Source organism: Carassius carassius, chromosome 37 (assembly GCF_963082965.1).
Source record: "Carassius carassius chromosome 37, fCarCar2.1, whole genome shotgun sequence".
NCBI lineage: Eukaryota > Metazoa > Chordata > Actinopteri > Cypriniformes > Cyprinidae > Carassius > Carassius carassius.
This window is the reverse complement of record NC_081791.1, coordinates 2,079,700-2,097,919: the sequence shown is the minus strand read 5'-3', so window position 1 is coordinate 2,097,919 and position 18,220 is coordinate 2,079,700. Positions and strand designations below refer to the sequence as shown.

At 39.3% G+C, this 18,220-nt stretch overlaps 1 protein-coding gene across 1 annotated transcript in view; it reads left to right on the top strand.

Moving 5' to 3' along the window:
- The window catches only part of si:ch73-181d5.4 (death-inducer obliterator 1), a 43,307-nt gene extending 28,082 nt beyond the window's left edge, over window positions 1–15,225 (top strand). Inside the window, exons 5-16 of the mRNA XM_059528625.1 lie at window positions 5,435–5,609; window positions 6,517–6,889; window positions 7,651–7,810; window positions 7,914–7,982; window positions 8,057–8,161; window positions 8,262–8,295; window positions 8,829–8,987; window positions 9,126–9,603; window positions 9,706–9,847; window positions 9,965–10,054; window positions 10,167–10,362; window positions 10,453–15,225. Coding sequence (XP_059384608.1) covers window positions 5,435–5,609; window positions 6,517–6,889; window positions 7,651–7,810; window positions 7,914–7,982; window positions 8,057–8,161; window positions 8,262–8,295; window positions 8,829–8,987; window positions 9,126–9,603; window positions 9,706–9,847; window positions 9,965–10,054; window positions 10,167–10,362; window positions 10,453–14,288 — 5,817 coding nt within the window. The 3' untranslated portion in view covers window positions 14,289–15,225. The remainder of the gene's footprint in view (window positions 1–5,434; window positions 5,610–6,516; window positions 6,890–7,650; window positions 7,811–7,913; window positions 7,983–8,056; window positions 8,162–8,261; window positions 8,296–8,828; window positions 8,988–9,125; window positions 9,604–9,705; window positions 9,848–9,964; window positions 10,055–10,166; window positions 10,363–10,452) is intronic.
- Window positions 15,226–18,220: the final 2,995 nt, after the last annotated feature.

Here is an 18,220-nt window from a genome sequence, read left to right as displayed (position 1 = left end):
AAAAAAAAAAAAAAAAAAGGAAGTGTGTGTAAATGCTGTATTTGACAATTTTCATGTGAACTTGAAATGGTTAACGATATCTTGAACATAACATGATTAACCAAACTTTTTTGATTATGTAATGTAAGTTGAAAAAAGAAAAGAAAAAAAAGATTTGTTGGACATAAAGAGTGTCAGGTGGTTCCTCGCAAGTGTGTGGAGTAGTTTCTAAGTGTACCAATATAGTTGAATGAAGAAAATAAATTCTGGTACAATTGATGAAATATTTTTTAGTACATACAACCCAATCAGATGTGTCACTACTGCATTTTAGTTATATGCAAATTTTACCTAATGTTATGTTACAATTATGAACCTTCAGTATGTAAGGTGAACACTTTTTTATTGATTTTTATTCACTGTTAGTATTTTGCTCTACAAGTTTAAAACTTAAATAATCAAGCATATTTTTTTAAAATGTATTTTCTTTGTAAGGTTTTGCAATATGCAACCGCTAAAAACTGTAAAACAACTTCAATTTCACAGGTCCTTTGAAACAAATACATTACAAGATCAATATTTTGACAGTAAACATTCTTCACAAGGTCTTCTAAACTGGCTTCCAGAATTTGTAATAATCTTAATTAGAATAATATTATATAAATGGAATGTCTGTTGAAATTCAGCATGCCCTAAAATAATGCTAAACTCAATTTCTGATATTTCAGATCTTTAGAATCAACAGTAAAAGTAACATTAAAACTGGCCTCTATTTGTTAACAACTGCAAACAATTTTAACTTCAGTTCTTAAAAACAATAAAACAGTCTGCTCAAGCAAGGCAGCGGACCTCAAAAAGCTGCAGAACTCCATTTAAAATGTAGGTGACATCAACAACAAACTGTCCCCTAATTTTAAAACCAGAAACAATTTAAACAATTCAACCCTTAAAAAAAAAAACTCTTCTGTGCTTGTTAGGGTTAAGTACAGGCTTCGGTACTGAAATTAAAAAATGTGACGAAACCAGCATTTTCCGCAAGAAAATCACTACTTGGCCATAGTGTTCATGTGCTCAACAAATATGACTGTGATTGGCTACAATGATCACTGCTTAATGCTCTTCACCAATGGCGCACACAGATCAGTGGATCAGTCAGTGCTTCCTTAATATATCTGCTTAGATGAATCCGCTGAGACACAGCTTTCAAACGCTACCATGTGCGAGCGTAATCTCTGTAAGCACTCGGTGAAGAGTGTGAATGGTAATGGTATTAGCCACAGCAAACGCCAATTCTCATGTGCGTTTCCTCCAATAGTCTTTTTTTTTTCCTTGAAAAAGTGAGTGGAAGCACGTGAGGGCGGTTGGTTTTATCTCCCCACTTGACTGGCAATTCCTGAATCAGCTCAAGTTGATTAAAGGTGAAATATTTCTTCTTTTGTAAATATTTCAAATCATCCAGCCAACTCAACATGCACTACACCTGCAGTAAATGTATGAGAGGTTCTTAGATAAAGGACAAGCATTTTTACACCACAACATGCTTTTCCTTTCTTACATGCATCTGCTACATGTACATCATCTGCTCTTCAGATCTGAGAGGAAAGCACCATCTCTGACCTCCTTTGACTGAATATCTGTGCGTGTAGCAGTGCAAAACCTACACAAATATTTCCCTGAAAAATTCTTAACAAAACCTGCTAAAGCATGTGCAGCAAGACTGTCCGCAACCACATACTGTACTGTGCCTCTGATAAATGTGATTGACAAACACACCCTGTTGCTCTAAAGTGATGAGATCGTTCACAAGAGGCTCAAAAAGTTTTCTCTAGCCATAGGCCTTCACATCATCACTTTTACATAAGAGCGAGATGAATTGAGGACAACGATGAACTACAGGCTGGTGGTAAGTTCCCGAAGATCCAATAAACTGCACAGATCTTCTGCTTTTTGTGTGACGTTCCTAATGGATTACACAGCTCAAAGTCATCGATGTACAGCCACAAGGAGAGTCTGAGCTCAGTCCCTGAGAGAAACTCATCATCTTTATAGTGCTGACCATCTTTGAAAGATCTAAGACCCATCATTTATGATTTGCTGCCCTTTATGAAATATTTGTTTCTGATAAAGCAGCTGTTGTAATGAATTTAGGATGATGTATTGGAAAGACCTTTTTTTTCAGACTGAAGAATCATTTCAACAGATTAAATTGTCAAAATGTTCCCTGTAATATTTCATGAGCTTGAAAGCACTGGCTAAAGGACAATCTTTTGAAGTAGCTTTCAACAGAGTATTGGATGATGACAAAGAACTAATAAGCTCTTTTATGACCAGCTGATCATGAAGATCATGTTTCTGAAAGGTATCCAGAATAACTTGCCTCGATACGGATCCTGGTGAAGAACTGATCAAGTACTGCAAATCTGTGATAAGTTCATCAATAGTATTACTAGGAACATGAAAATGTTTTAGCAAAATGGATGCACATTTAGCTCTGTTTTTGGACAAATCTTGTCCTTCTGTGATCATTTCCACACTACCGGAAACATCTACATTCTCCTCTTCAGCTGGCAATGGATCTTAACTCAATTCCTGAGTACCACTTTCTCTAGCGACCCCTGTTTTTAAGTCCTGAAGAGAAGGAGGATTGTGCTTCCTATCCTTATGGGACTTAAATGTGCCATACGCATACACAAGCTGTGCTCAAACATACAAGGTACCATCTCGCGGTTTTTTTAGGTGGTTATGGATGTGACTAAAATACTCTCGTTTTGACACTATATCACATCAAGAACACCCATGGCCATTGAACGTGGCTAAACTTGCAGGTAACCCAGTGTTATCCACCATTATTATTCATCCTCTATATGCAGCCTCTTGGCCAAATAATTCGTTGTCATGTTTTTAACTACCACTGTTATGCTGATGACATCCAGATATATACTGCTTGTCAACCAGATTCTACCCAGTCGATGACATCCTTATCTTCATGTGTCAGTGAGTTAAAGGATTGGCAACATTTTAATTTTCTCAGTCTGAACTTGAATAAAACAGAAATTTTTATATTTGGTCCCCCCACTCTAATAAAAAAATAAAACTGATGTTTCTAGCTTTGACCTTGACGCTATTTCTATTTTTCCATCAGCTACTGTTAGAAACTTAGGTGTCACTCTAGACCCATCACTAAACTTCGTTGACCACATTAGCAAACTCTCCAAAGCTGCTTTTTTTCAACTACGTCAAATTTCACAACTTCGTCCTTTTCTGAGTAGAAAAGATACAGAATCATTAGTGCATGCATTCATTACCACTCTTCTAGACTATTGTAACGCTCTTTTCTCTGGCTTTCCAGCTCACTCCATCATTCGTCTGCAGTACATTCAAAATTCTGCTGCAAGATTATTCACTTAAAAATCTGCTCACATCACCCCTATTTTATTTAATCTTCACTGGTTGCCTGTATCTATTCATGTGCAATACAACATTCTTCTGCTCACCTTTAAGGCACTTGAAGGTATTGCTCTGTCCTATCTTTCCGACCTACTATCTTCTTATATATCTTCTTGCACACTCCGGTCTCCTAATTCTGAGCTTCTTTCTGTGCCGAGGTTCTGCCTATCTTCAATGGGTGGCATGTCCTTTTCTGTTACTGCACCCAAACTTTTTAATTCACTTCCCCTGGCACTCAGAACAGTCACCTCTTTTAGGGAATTCAAGTCAAAACTTAAAACTTATTTGTTTAATCAACACTATCACTAATTTACATGTGTATTGGTCCGTATTGTTTTCCATTTTTTGTGTCTTCACTACATAATCTGTGTTACATGCAACTGCATTATTTGCATTGGGCAAATGTCCAATGAAATTGTTCCTTGTTATACATTTTTGTTGTTTTGGTGCACAATGTTCAGCGTCCTTGAGCTCGGGAAAGGCGCTATATAAATTAAACATTATTATTATTATTATTATTATCCTTTGCTTGGTAACGACTGAGATGGCTGTGTAGCGCATTCCAGGTTCTGTTAAATCTCCAGGGACACTCGGAGTAAGTGCACAAAACGATAACCGCAACCATAATGTCCATGCACTAATCTATAGTGCTTCAACAACTGTGATCTAGTCAAGACTGTTATTTTGCAGTCCTTGCACTGCCACATGCTTGCCTTGAGAAACACGAGTTTGTATACTAAGACTGATAAATTAACATAACTCTGTGAACAGATGCATCACTTTTTTTCTGGTGGTATTTAACAGGATGGTTAAGTATTATGAAATTGATACCTGACAGAGCAGCAATGTTCTCCTCAATGTGGTTCGTGTTTCATCTCTTATGTTTCGTTGCTCTGCCTCCCACTGAGCAGCTACGGTATCCTCAACGAACAAATTTAAAGTGGTTTTGCATCTTGAAACGACTCAAACACAACTTTTTTTTTGTTTTCTGCTGCTGTAGCTCATCTGTTTCAGGGTTCGACTGGTTGTGTGTTCAGAGATGGTATTCTGCATATCTTGGTTGTAACGAGTGGTTATTTGAGTTTACTGTTGCCTTTCCATCATCTCTAACCAGTCTGCCCATTCTCCTCAGACATCAAGACATTTTCGTCCACACAGTTGCCATTCACTGGATATTTTCCTTTTCAGGACCATTCTCTGTAAACCCTAGAGATTGTTGAGCGTGAATATCCCAGTTTTTGAAATACTTAGACAAGCCTGTCTGGCACCAACAACCATTTCACGTTCAAAGTCACTTAAATCCCCATTCTGATGCTCGGTTTGAACTTCAAGTCGTCTTCACCACATCTAGATGCCTAAATGCATTAAGTTGCTGCCATGTGATTGGCTGATTAGCAATTTGTGTTACCAAGCAATTGAACAATAAAGTGGTTTGTGTATATGTATGTATTTGTGTGTGTTTTAGACTAAAGGTTTAAATCAGACTTTGAATAACAGATTTGCAGACACTATTGAATGCCTGTGTGTGTATGTGAACATTGTAGTTGTTGTTTACAGACTTGAAAATCTCATTTATAGCAATTCACTTTTTTCTGAACGCTAAGAGCAGCTAATGCAGCGTAAACTCATCGTGCAGCGTGAGCGAAGTGAAATGGAGAAACACTGCGCCGCATTGAGCTTGTAAGCTCAGCAGATGTGCGAGCGGTTTGCTGGAGCTACACTCATTTGACCAGATTACTCCACACACGCAGACACCCAAAGATGGTCCACATGTATCTCAGCTGTGCCTGCCTCGACATGCCCTTCTTTTATAAATCTATATAAATTGTGCAGTGTGACAGTCATCAGAGAACAGTTGATGAGCATCACTTCAAAACATGTCATATATTTAAATGGAAAAAAATAAACAACATTCGTGGACTCTAGGGATACCCCATCATATTTCAGATCAATTTAGTTTGTTACTGTAGCTGTGTACTCAGTTCACTCTATTGTTTTTACATTTCAGAGCGAGAAACGATCATTTCTTGCAAAGCTTTTCAAGGTGAAGATCAGTAAGACGCCGGCTCAGGAAGAATGTGTAAGCAAGCAAGAAAAGGATGAAGAGTCTCCATGTTGTGCTACAGTTGTTGAGCCTGTACGATCAGACACACCATCCACTCCTGCTCCAGATTACAAGCACCGTATGTATCATATACTCTCCGCACAGACACAGGGAGACACACATTAATGTCAACTGAGAAAATATATTGCATTCCCAATTCTATTTTATTAAATACAGTTTAAATACTGAATCGCTACATTTATATTTTCCAGCAACTAGAGGATAAAATCTGTTTTTTTAACTCAATATAAAAAGATAATTGCATAGATGTGCATACACACAACTGCCATCTCTCTCTCTCTCTCTCTCTCTCTCTCTCTCTCTCTCTCTCTCTCTCTCTCTCTCTCTCTCTCTTTCTCTCGAATTGGCAATATTTGAGAAAAGGGTTTAGCAATTTCTAATTATTGGGGGGAATAGCCCCCTCAATGTTTACGGGGGTTATCGCCCTGACCAGACATGAAAATATGTAGTGGTACTATCGTGCTGTCTATAATGATATGACTCCAGCAAATATTAGTAACAATACCATTAATGTGAACTCAAGATTGAATGTAACATTAATTATTACTTTTCGTTAAAATCTTTATTAATACCAAAAAACTTACATTTATGTGTCTTTTCTAAAATATCAGTTTAAGTTACTTATATTTACTGTATGCAAACAAGTGAAAATACCAGAATGTACTGTATATTAAATGGACCTTCATTCATGAAATGCTTACATCATTAATACATGAGTAAATTGATTTGCACACAAAAAAACTGACCTTCCCAAACTTGTGTGTTAAGTGTGTTAATAAATTTCAATCTTTCACTTTCATAATTAGCATAATCCCACCCATGAAACATCTCGTGTGATCAAGAATGGCTGTTATGTTGAATAAAGGTTATTCATTGATGTAACAGCCAGTGAATCTACACAGAGTTCCTGATTTTCTATATTCTTCTGGTGTTTATATCTTTATATCCTTCTCTGTGTCTTTCAGCCGTTAAAGAGAAAGTTGAAGTTGAGTGCAGTACCAGCACACCACAGAGCAAACCTTCAGATGTGACTCCAGACATTTCCTCTTCTGAAAAAGTTCCTGCAGCTCCACTAATTAAGAAGTCCACTCCAGGAAGAGCAAAGAAAACTATGCCAGGCTCTCCACGACTGGAGCTTCTGAAAGGGGCCCTCGGCAAAAGCGCTTTATCTATCCCTAAAAAGCCCTGTGAATCCAAGGCGCCCGTTGAGTCCAGCAAAGCTGCAGAAGTGGTTACCTGCGGCCCCTGGGAGATGGAGCCCGCTGCGGCCCCTCGAGCCAGTCCTCTCCTGATGAGACAAAACATTCGCCGCTCGCTCAGTACAGTTCTCTGCAGAAGGTCAGAGAAAGCTACCTCATCTATAGTGGTCTTCATTCAAACACAAATCCTGCTAGAAATGTTCATGAGTGATCAAGCACCAACGGTGCGAAGACAGGGATACAGTGTGTCATCATCGGCATCTGTTTCTTCTCATGGAGTCTATAGAATCATACATAGTGGTTATTAAAAACAAAATTCACTTCTGATTCCAAAGACGTTGCCAAATTGATCTTTTTCCTCCCAGAACTCCCAGGTCGTTCATTAGGTCTTCAATAAATCGCTCTCGAATCATCATGGATAGATCATGTTGCCAAAAAGTCATAAAAAGTTTTCTGACATACCAAAGAATTCTCCTATAAGGCTGCAGCAAATAAAATTGATCACACAGGTTAGGTTGTATCTTGACAGCACTTTTGTGAACTAATCAGAGCAGGTTTAGTAGATATTGCTAGTAATACATCATTTAGAAAAGTGCAAGCTAGAGCAGGGAGGTATAAAGAAATAGAGAAAATGATGTATGTATCTTTTAAGATTTAATAGAAATAACACAATCTTTGGAATGCTTTGGCATAACTTATCGTGTCATAGTACGACAATATTATAATATCAGTAAGGTGGCCATGTCACATATTGGTCAAGTTAAAATCCATTTTATTGCATTATAATTAATTATGCTAATGTTTTTTAGACCACTTTGCCTAACATCTTTCTATATTCAGTTTATATTTTACCATTTGTAGCAACCGCTATATTTATTATCCTGTCATTTTCTTCACCAGGTTCAGTCAGACTGATGATTTGAAGATTTCTGAGAGTGAAATTGAAAAGATGGCTGTGGACATGGAGAAAGAGATGTTCAATGTGTGTTACACAACAGATGAGGACTATAACAATAAATACCAGTATCTTGTCCTCACCTTGAAAGATCCCCAAAACAAGGTTATTTTTTTGTCCATTTTCTGTGTACACCGTTATTCTGTTGAAATGTTTCATAATATGTGAAGTCTTGAATGAATTTATTCTGATGGTGTCTTGTTCTCAGGAACTGTGTCATCAGGTTTTGAAAGGAAACATGCCTTCAGCGAAGCTCATTCAGTTGAGTCAGCAGGAGGTAAAGTACTGTGACGACACACATTCAAATACAGCCAATGTGTAGCATTTCAGTTCCTGACTTATTTTTGACAGGAATCCGCTGCTGATCCACTGCTTCAGACCTCTATGAAGAAGGAATTGTGCCTTTTTTCTGAGGATGTGGAAGAACCAGCTACTACTCTTGAGAAAGTGATTAGCGTAGACACGTCGTCACCGAGCACAACCACTCCTTCAGTGAGCTGATGCTTAGTTTCATACTTGTTCAATTACCCTTTTTCATTCATCTGCTGCTCTCTAGCTGGACTTAGACACCGTAAACCGAGACATTGCAGGTCATCCACCACAGCAATCTTAGGGTGTGTTCACACTAGCAGGTTAGATTTGATTTGAATAAGCGTGAATGCTGCCATCCAAACCCCTTGAACAGCTGGGTCTCTGTCTACATCCAGAGATACAGGTGCAGTTCGACGGAAATATGAATACAGCTTTCCCTTCTTGTGACGAGCAACATCTGCTTGTTATATGGCCTATTACAGTTTGGTGCAGTCTCCCTGCAGCAGATATTCATTTCTGTGTGGAACATTTATTTAGTATTTTTTAAATACCATTATATGTACATACAACAAGCACATTTAGCCCATCACACAGCATTGCTTTGTTCAGTCACAAAATATAAACGCCGTCCAGTCAGGTTGCGACTTCATCCTTCTGCGTTTGGTTCGGTATCTGTAGGTTCAATGTTAAAAATGACAACATGAACCAGGACTAAATGTATCATTTTCTATTTTTGTCAGGACCAAGTGAACCAGAACACATAGTGAGAACATATCCTTATATTAGGGCTTTTTTCCTGTTCTTCTCTGAGCGATCAAGCATTTTGTCTGCCCTCAGGAGGAGAAATCGTCTCTGAAGCTGCCTCAGGCGAAGGAAATAGGTGCTCCAGATGTGATCAGCTGCATGCTGAAAGACACTACAGGAGAACATAAGCGCCATCTCTTTGACCTTAATTGCAGGATATGTACAGGTATGACCTTCTAAAACAGACCTCACATGCTCTGCTTGTTTACCTGGAAATTTAAGAAATTGTAAAAATCATTGTAAAATTATGCAATTGTAATTTATTTACAGTACAATTAGTTACAAATGAATTTCTTACCTGCAGGACAAGTATCCACTGATGATGATCCCGAAAACAAGAAACCCAAGATACCGATGACCAAAGATGATACCGAGGAGGAGAAATCTTCAGGGGTTGTTCATGTGATCGATGAAGCGTTGGATTCCCCAGCGCTGGACTCTGATATAATCGAGTCCCCTGCCTCTCCCAGCGGGGAGGACCTTAACTCACAGACACCCTCAGCAGACTTCTCTCCTGTGTTGATACCTTCAGTTCCCACTGTGTCCATCTCAAGAAGAGACCCCCGTACGGCACAGTATCGACAAGCTCCGCCATCGTCTGCTGGCCCTGAGTCGGCCTCAGTCCCACAGCAGCATCCGCACCCTGTGAAGAACACACCAGAGCCTCTGACAGAGACACTTCCAACACGTGTGTCCGCACCTTTGTCTGCTCCTATGCCCAAATCAATCCTCATGAAACCTTCGCCAGCTTCTCTGGATACTTCATATGGCTCAACGACAAGGTGCATGTAGACAGTTTTTTAGACCATATCTAATACAATGAATTGATGATTCTTGTATGGTGCATATTTTATTGATTAAATGGTGTTTTTCTCTCTTTTAAGGCTGGCAGAATGTGATAAAGGGACAAAACAGTTTTTATCCCAACAGAATATTTTATGGAAAGGCTTTCTTAACATGCCCACTGTGGCCAAATTCGTCACAAAGGGATACTTGATTTCTGGCTCTCCTGACTTTTTAAAAGAGGTTAGCCTTTTAAGCTTTAACTAATTGAAAGTTAAAATTGTATTTATTATTTTCTACAAATTTGCTGTATATGAATGTGGTCGGTGGGTGTTAAATATGTGCATTTTCTCTGTTCAGGACTTACCAGACACCATACACATTGGAGGAAGGATATTACCTCAAACTGTGTGGGAATATGTTGATTTGATAAAGACATCAGAGGCAAAGGTAAAACCGTGACTTTAAGTTTGATTATTAATTGAGATATATAATATTAAAAACACATTATTAAGGTAAATGCCCTTAATAAAATCTATTTGCACTGTTTCTTTGAATGCAGGAGCTGTCATTAATCCGCTTCCACCCATCATCTGAAGAGGAAGAGGTTGCATATGTCTCTCTGTTTTCATATTTCAACAGTCGTAGGAGATTCGGGGTTGTTTCTAATATTTGTAAACACATCAAAGATCTTTACCTCATTCCTCTGAGTAAAAAACAGTCCATCCCTGCAGTGCTTCTTCCCATTGATGGACCAGGTACATCACACACAGATTACACTGACTGGTTCTGACATCAGAGACAGACTATCATGATTTTGACCTGTTTTATGTCATGACTTCTCTTAGGGCTTGAACAGAATCACCCTAATCTCCTAATGGGGTTAGCAGTCTGTCAAAAGCCGAAGCGTCCAGAGGGATTACCACAAGATGTTGGCGAAAAGACTCCTAGGTCCTTGATGTGTTCAGATGGGAAGGGAACCAGCAGTCCCATCTCACTATGTGATCCCGGACAACATAGCATAAAGGCTTGTGATGCTGGCATATTCCTCAACTCAAATCCTGCTGGATCTTTACCTTCAGTTGGTTTACCAGACCCATCATGCTCTGCCAGCTCTCTGTGGGCCCCGTCTTCTCTCCCCAGCGTGTCAAATCCCAGCCCATCTGTTCATGCAGGCCCATCCAAAGACTCCACCAATAACACCCCACTTCAGACCATCCTTAACACATTATTTGGGCAAAAGAAACAGCCCTCAGATGTCACAGAGTGTAAGATAAGCACATTAACAGATAGTGTTCAGATTTGTCAACAGACTTGCAAAGATGATGATGCATTGATATTAGGTGATGACAGGCCTTACGATCCTGAAGAGTATGATCCAGCATGTTCTAATGGGGCCATGGGTTCTTTCAGTCCAGCTGATGTTTTGGAACCTAAAGGTCCATCAGTAGTGGCTGATGATGATGATGATAGACCTTATGACCCTGAGGAGGAGTACAGTACAGCTGGTAATGGTGTTACTGTCAGAAATAATACACAGAAAGCATCAGAGGCTAAACACACCGAAGAGTCCTCTATAGTTAGCAGTGATATAGCTTATGATCCAGAGGACGAGACGATGTTTGAGGAGATGCAAAATTACCTCACAAGTAATGCTATACCTCACAAGTCCACCTTATGTGAAAATAACATGTCACATTACAAGGAAAACACCTCCGTTACAACATTCACTGAGCAGCAAAAGATTCTAGAAGAGTTGAACAGGCAGATAGAGGAACAGAAAAGACAGTTAGAAGAACAGACAGAAACTCTGCGCCTACAGAAGGAAGCGATCGGTGTTTCCATGGCCCATTTCTCTGTTTCTAAAGCTCTCATGTCACCAACACGGTTTGATGGGGATGAAGAGGAAAGCATAGAAAACATACCCTACTGTCCAATAATTCATCAGAGTAGGGATCCACGGATGTGTCGAAAAACAAGCCAGGATATGCCAGTTGATGATGCTGAATGTGAGGCTATAGATACAGAAAGTGCAGAGAAATTATTAAACACAGAGGAAGCCCCAAATGTAGTCCTGAACAAATCTTTTACCACTAAGAAAGAGAAATTAGTTTCAGATAAAGCAAAACCCAAGGAAGGATCACCAGACACTAAAAGTGCACAACAAAAGAGCACTAAATGCTCACAGTCAGAGTACACACACAAAAATCAAGGCAGTAGAAGGTCCACACTGAGCACATACAGGTCATCAAGGAGGAGGTCGTGGCATGAACACAGGTCATACCACCAAGACGGGGCATCTTCAAGAGCTTCACGAACAGTTAGATCCTCAAAGGACGACTCAGACAAACACCATAGAAGCAGACACTCTGCTGGGCATCTCTCCAGCACACGTTACTGTGACAAAAAAGGAGTGACAACATCAAGGAAGAGGCATTATCGCCATCACAGAGACTCCTCTTCACCCCCACGCTATCGTCGGAGGTCTCATTATTCCCCCGTCTCGCACTCAAGCCGGAGAGACAAATCTTCACAGGATGACAGTGACCAGTCACACAAGACTGACCTGTCGGAGCAAAACATCAAATCTTCACAACATGAATCTGGCCAGGTGGCAGACAGTGGTAGCATTCAATCCGCATACACATCAGGACAGAGTGTTAAAGTAGAGGAGGAGGCTGCTAATTGCAAAGACAAGTGCTTGGCAGAAGTTCAGAAAGGAGGTCCTCCAAATACAAAACACGAGGCTGATCAAAACCAGGGACTTCAGACGTTCCAAAATCCTGGGGAGGGTTGTTCACAACCTCTGTTAAATAAGTCATATGAAAACAAACACACACATTCAGTCCTGTCTGAAATGAAGAGGGAGAATTTGCCCCCGAACCAAACTGACTCAGCACTACTTCCTACACCCTGTCTTGCCCATGGTGCTACTGACTTGCCTTTAGACAGAGACTCACCAGCATTACAGCCATCTGGAATTCAGACAATCGCTTTTCACCATGATACTAATCCACCACATAATCAAACAGATACTTTTTCTGAGCCTGTCCAGATTGACCAAAAGAGAAACATGCCATCAATGCAAAGGACAAATTACTCACGTCATGAGACAGACAAATTACATTCAGGAGATTACCCTCAAAGATCTTTCCATTCACAATATAGAAATGTATCACAAACTGACACAGATCAATTCTTATCCAGAGAACTGCCTCAAAATAAAAGAGGAAAGTTTATGCTTGATGCAGACAACAACAATCCTCCTTATACATCTCACAAACAGGAAGAATTCTCCACAGCCAGTTTTGTTCACCAAAAACATCCAAACCACAGGCCCAGAAGGTTTCCAAGGAAAGCGACAGATCCGGTTCATCAAAGCCAGCAACCCAGGCCTGACCAGTTACATGAATGCGACTTTGAAGAACCTGAAACCACTGGATTATGTCACAAAAAATACACATCTTATAAACAAGGGCAGAATTTTCATGAGGATGAATCAGTCCAGTTTCAGCAAAGAGAGTCACTATTTGGGCCTCCTCCTGTGCACAAGGGCAATTTCAGAACTCCTAATCCTAGAGAGCACTTTCACCCTTCCACTTTTGATAAGTGGAAGCCTTTGAGAGAGCGTCCTTCTTTAATGAAACGGAGAAGTCCTGAATTTGCTAATCCGCCTAGGGATGGTAATTCTGGTAGTTCTACTAACTTTGGACCTAGGGAACAATCCTCAGGTTTTGTGAGGTACGAAGGCCCGACTAAAGATCTTCAACCCAGTGGACCATTTGCAGAAGAGATGTTTGAGAGTCCGGGACCTGCTGGACCCATTGGATCAAAAGACCCGTCTCCAAGACACTGTTCTTTTAGGCGAGGTAGGGGTAGACACAGGGGTTCACGTCAGGTAATGCATGATAGAACCCATCTAATGAATTCAACTAAACTAATGAACATTCCTAATGTTGAAGGGCCATCGGAGAGACAGGTTGACGCCAGAGACCCGCGCACAACCCCAAACAGTAAATCTCATATGTCACATCTCGCTAATCCGAGTGGTTATGCACAAGATATTTGTGAACCACAAACCCCCGTCTGCCACCAAACATTTGCAGAGGATGAAGAAGACCTAATACGCACAGGTTTTTCAAGACAGGCTCCAACACACTCTCAGAGCCCAGCACATGGGGCAATGCATGGCCGGTTTGAAGGACAGCAGTATACTGAAATCGAGGGTCAACCAAGAGGGCTTCAAAAATTCAGAGGACGAAGAAGAGGCATCATGGGCCCATTTTATGCCAGGGGTCATAAAAATAATGCACAAGTAAGGGGACCTAGCTTTGATTCACCACAACAGTTTTTGGGCCAAAGAGAACCATCTCTTGGTTTACATAGACGGAGAAGACCTTCACCTCAAGACTGTGACAGTTTTGATGATCATACTGAAACCCATTCATCTGATTTTCCCGACCCTTCCACTACCACCCCCCCTCATTTCCCAAAACCACAGCATAAGCATTTGGGGCGGCCACCTGCAAATTTGGAGAGCCGACTCAGACAGACTAATATACGCCCTTTACGACTATCAGGTCCACTACTCCCCACTCCTCCCGGAGGTCCCATTAGGAGGAACCTCTCCCGGGGGCGCGGACAGAACACTCAGAATGAATGTCACAGGGACTATTTGACATAAGAGAAGGTCATGTCACAAAAGATGTTAATGGATGCTGTATTCATGAAGAGAAGCAAAGAATTCATAACCGTTTTAAACTTCTGCAGGAGGAACGGAGAGTTGAGTGTAAAAGTAGACCGTAGGAACCAAGTGTTCAGGAGGACGAAATGGCATATCTGAAGACACAACAGAGAAGGAAAATATTGAAGAGGAGACTTGTTTAAAATATTATTTTTTTAATATAGAGGAGATGCTAGAGCACTTGGCTGCAGACTATGTAGAAATGATAGGAGCAGGTCTTGCAGTGTTTGGATGAGTAGTCCAGATTTAAACTGTCGGGTGCTGCAAAATTGTAATAAAGATAGACTTCAGTTCAGTTTGCAGAATGTTCAGAATTAGAATGGATTGAATAAAGGAACAAGACAACCCCTTTGTAAGTTTGAATAAATATTTACCAGTTCAAGCTTAAATGGACCTTGTTATACACCAGTACACTATTTTTGTGTTCATTGTCTGTTCTGGAAAGTCAAGCAGTGAATGTCGTCAGTCAAGCAGTTTTTGTTAAATCGGTTTAAATTTTCTTGAAAGGCTGCAGGCTTGTTCATCCTTCCGTACCAACTGAATTCAAATTGATTACTGGAAAATGTTTTGGTTTGTTTTGTAGAAGCAGGGCATGGTCATGTTAACTACTGACAGTTTGTAAAAGATATTTTTCTCTTGCAATGACAAAAAGTTCTAGTGAGCTATAAATAGCAGTGTACATTTGTTCATAGATTTTTATGTAATTTTCTAAATGTATATTTGTAAGTAATTCAGAGCCTCAAAAGATCGAATCTTTTGGAAAGTCCACTGATTTCATTTATTAAACATCTGAACCACAAAACCTGACCAGTGCACATGATTCTCTAATTGTGTGCCTTCGACCAAAATTAAAATTCTGATTGTTTGATTACCCTTATGTGGTTTCAGTAGTTTTTTCTTCTGCAGAATACAAAATTATATATTTTGTAGAACATTGGGAATCAAGCAACAGGGACCGTCGACTTTAATTGAATGCACAAAAAAAGACGTGTTTCAAGTCTTTTATTTTGTTTATTTTTATTTTTTCATGTTGATGACAAAATAAAAAATTAAACAATTGGGGGATTGGAGTGTCTCTTTAAACACGACTGTAAATGATGTGTCTGTGACCCTGGGCATGTTTAACAGCAGGCTTCTCACAGTTTATGGAAATTGTCAATGAGTTCTGATGGCAAGCTATCAATAAGTGAAAAGTGAAAGTGTTGACATTTGCCAAGTATGGTAACCCATACTCAGAATTGGTGCTCTGCATTTAACCCGTCCAAGTACACACACCGTGAACACACACCCGGAGCAGTGGGCAGCTATAGATCCAGCGCCCGGGGAGCAACAGGGGGTTCAGTGCCTTGCTCAAGGGCACTTCAGTCATGGGTATAGAGGGTGGAAGAGAGCGCTGTTCATTCACTCCCTCCCACCTACAACTCCTGCCAGCACCGAGACTCGACAAAGCTAGCTCTCATTTTAAATGCATGAATTGTCGATCTCTGTTAAATAAAGTGTTTTTGGTGTGCTAGATTTTAGACATCGTCTTGGATTTTGATCACATTGAACCGTGGGCTGCAAATACATGTGCAAGGTCAGTGGTTGGATTCCCCCAGACATGTCCCCCACAAATTTTGTGTCCCTATATCTGACACCCACTTCAGGTCTTGTAGTCTCCAGTGATGAGCTGAATCAGGTGCGACTGATGAGGGAGACATGCAAAATGTGTCTGGCAGGGGGTACTGCAGGACAGGTTTAAGAGGTGGCCCAACACTTGGTTTCCAAAAATAAAACAACTCCCTTTAGTTTCTTCATAGGGAAATTGATTTTTAGTTAACTTATAGCTGCAGTATGTGTTAATGGGTACTGAAATCCAAATTCAAAATATTGGAGAAAGTTGTTTCTCCCGCCCTCTCCTCCATAGACTTGATGCTGACGTGGGTTGCCAGATTGAGGACAGACAACACTAACAGGAAATGCTTTAATCACATACAGTACCTTTATAAACCTACTGTAAATGCCAAGGATGTTAATCGGTGGGAGGTGCTATTGTTGATGCCATCTGTTCAAAGTATTTCAAGTTTTATTAATTTAATTTATTTGTAATTAATCATTTATATTTTTTTTTTATATATATTTATATTTTATGTATATTTTTATATAATTTGTAACAGTTGAATTTGTAGTGACCTCATACCCATGAACAGAGAATTATGGCAGTGGCCAAACCAGAGATGAGGTGAGTCCTATCACACACTTGTGCACTATCCTATGCTTTTTTCGTAGAATAGTGCAATGCTGTTCACTGTAAATTCTAAAAGGAAAAACTGCACTTTAAATGCCCTGATGATTATTATTATTATTTTTTTACTGAATTGTAGTGTAAATTTGTGATATTTGTCACCCATGGTGTGATATCATAAAAATTAAGTGGAAAAAATTCAAGTTACAAATAGCATGTTGGACATTTTCAAGACTTTGCTGTCCATTCAAAACTGCTAAAAACGTTGTTGAATGATGATTATATCTCCCCTACTGCAAAACTCAACTCTCCTTTAAAATATTATAAGCTATTTTTTTAAGTATTTTAAGCATCATATAGGATTTCCTCCCTTCTGCGTGGATCTCTGATTATCTCGCAATATTTACATATCTTCTTTCCCTCATTTCTCCCTAAATTCTTTCTGTCTCAGAAACAAAGCATTACATTTTATACTTATTTTCATGACACTTTATAACAGTACAGATTTTTTTCTTTTAAAAAAAATCTAAATATTTAAATATATTTTTTGCATTTAACACTTAAAAAAAATGAATAAAAATAATTTAAATGTTATTTAAAATGCTTCTTAAAGAGACCTTGTCATTGACTGCTGGACATTATCTGGATGTTTCAGCTGTTTGTGTCATTAATGGCCTTGTTGTTCCTGTCATTTGCATAATTTATCAACGATTATGTAGTTTAATATACAGTTCTTAGTAAAAAAATAAATAAAATGATAATAAAATAGAATAGGGTGTCACAACGAAGGACAACAAAAGCTACCTAGAAATGCAAAAAAAAAAAAAAATATATATATATATTATTATAAACTAATTATATGTCATGTCATGATGGGCTTCAAGAACATGACCTTACATCGAGTACTATTAACTAATTCAAAATGTTTTGGAGTTTCTTGACCCCCCCCCCCCCCCCCCCCAAAAAAAAAAAAAAAAAAAACGAAAAGTGTAATGAAGAAGGGGTGTGACGTCACTAACGACGCAAGCAGCGCACGAACGTCAGTCGTGTTCAATTTCAGGGCAAGTTGTGTTTCAGGTAAGACTTCAAACACTACCCTTTTAACTCAGTACCTCGCTGTTGATGTTTAGATCTACGGTTGTCTCATGTTCTGGAGACACAGTTTCCCTCATTATTACTCTTATTAACGGCAGTGATAGACTCGTCGTTATGTTCGGGCTGTGAGGCGGGAAACGCGGGAGTTGAGGCCGCTGACTTACACTAACATGCCGAAGTGTTTTGGCTAAAAATACTGTTATAAATTTCTCTTTTGATTTTAAGAAAAAGGCTATATTGTTTACTATTATTAATTATTGCTTCTGTAAAATATAGCAAATCAGGAAGAGAAAGTCTTTGTCTTTTTGTTTAATGTTCTGTTGTGATTTTTGGAGAATGGATGGATTTTTTTTTTTAGCTTATGTCAGTTTTAGCTTATGTCATATTCATGTGTGTATTTTGTTGATATCCTATTACATCTACTTTACAGAGTAAGGTACGTTATCCATTTAAGATGAACATGCAGTCAACAGCTTCTTGTACTTTGCCACAGATGTTTGATATTTTGAGTTCAGCAGGATAGATCTGAAGTCTGGTCTGATGTGTTTCAGGA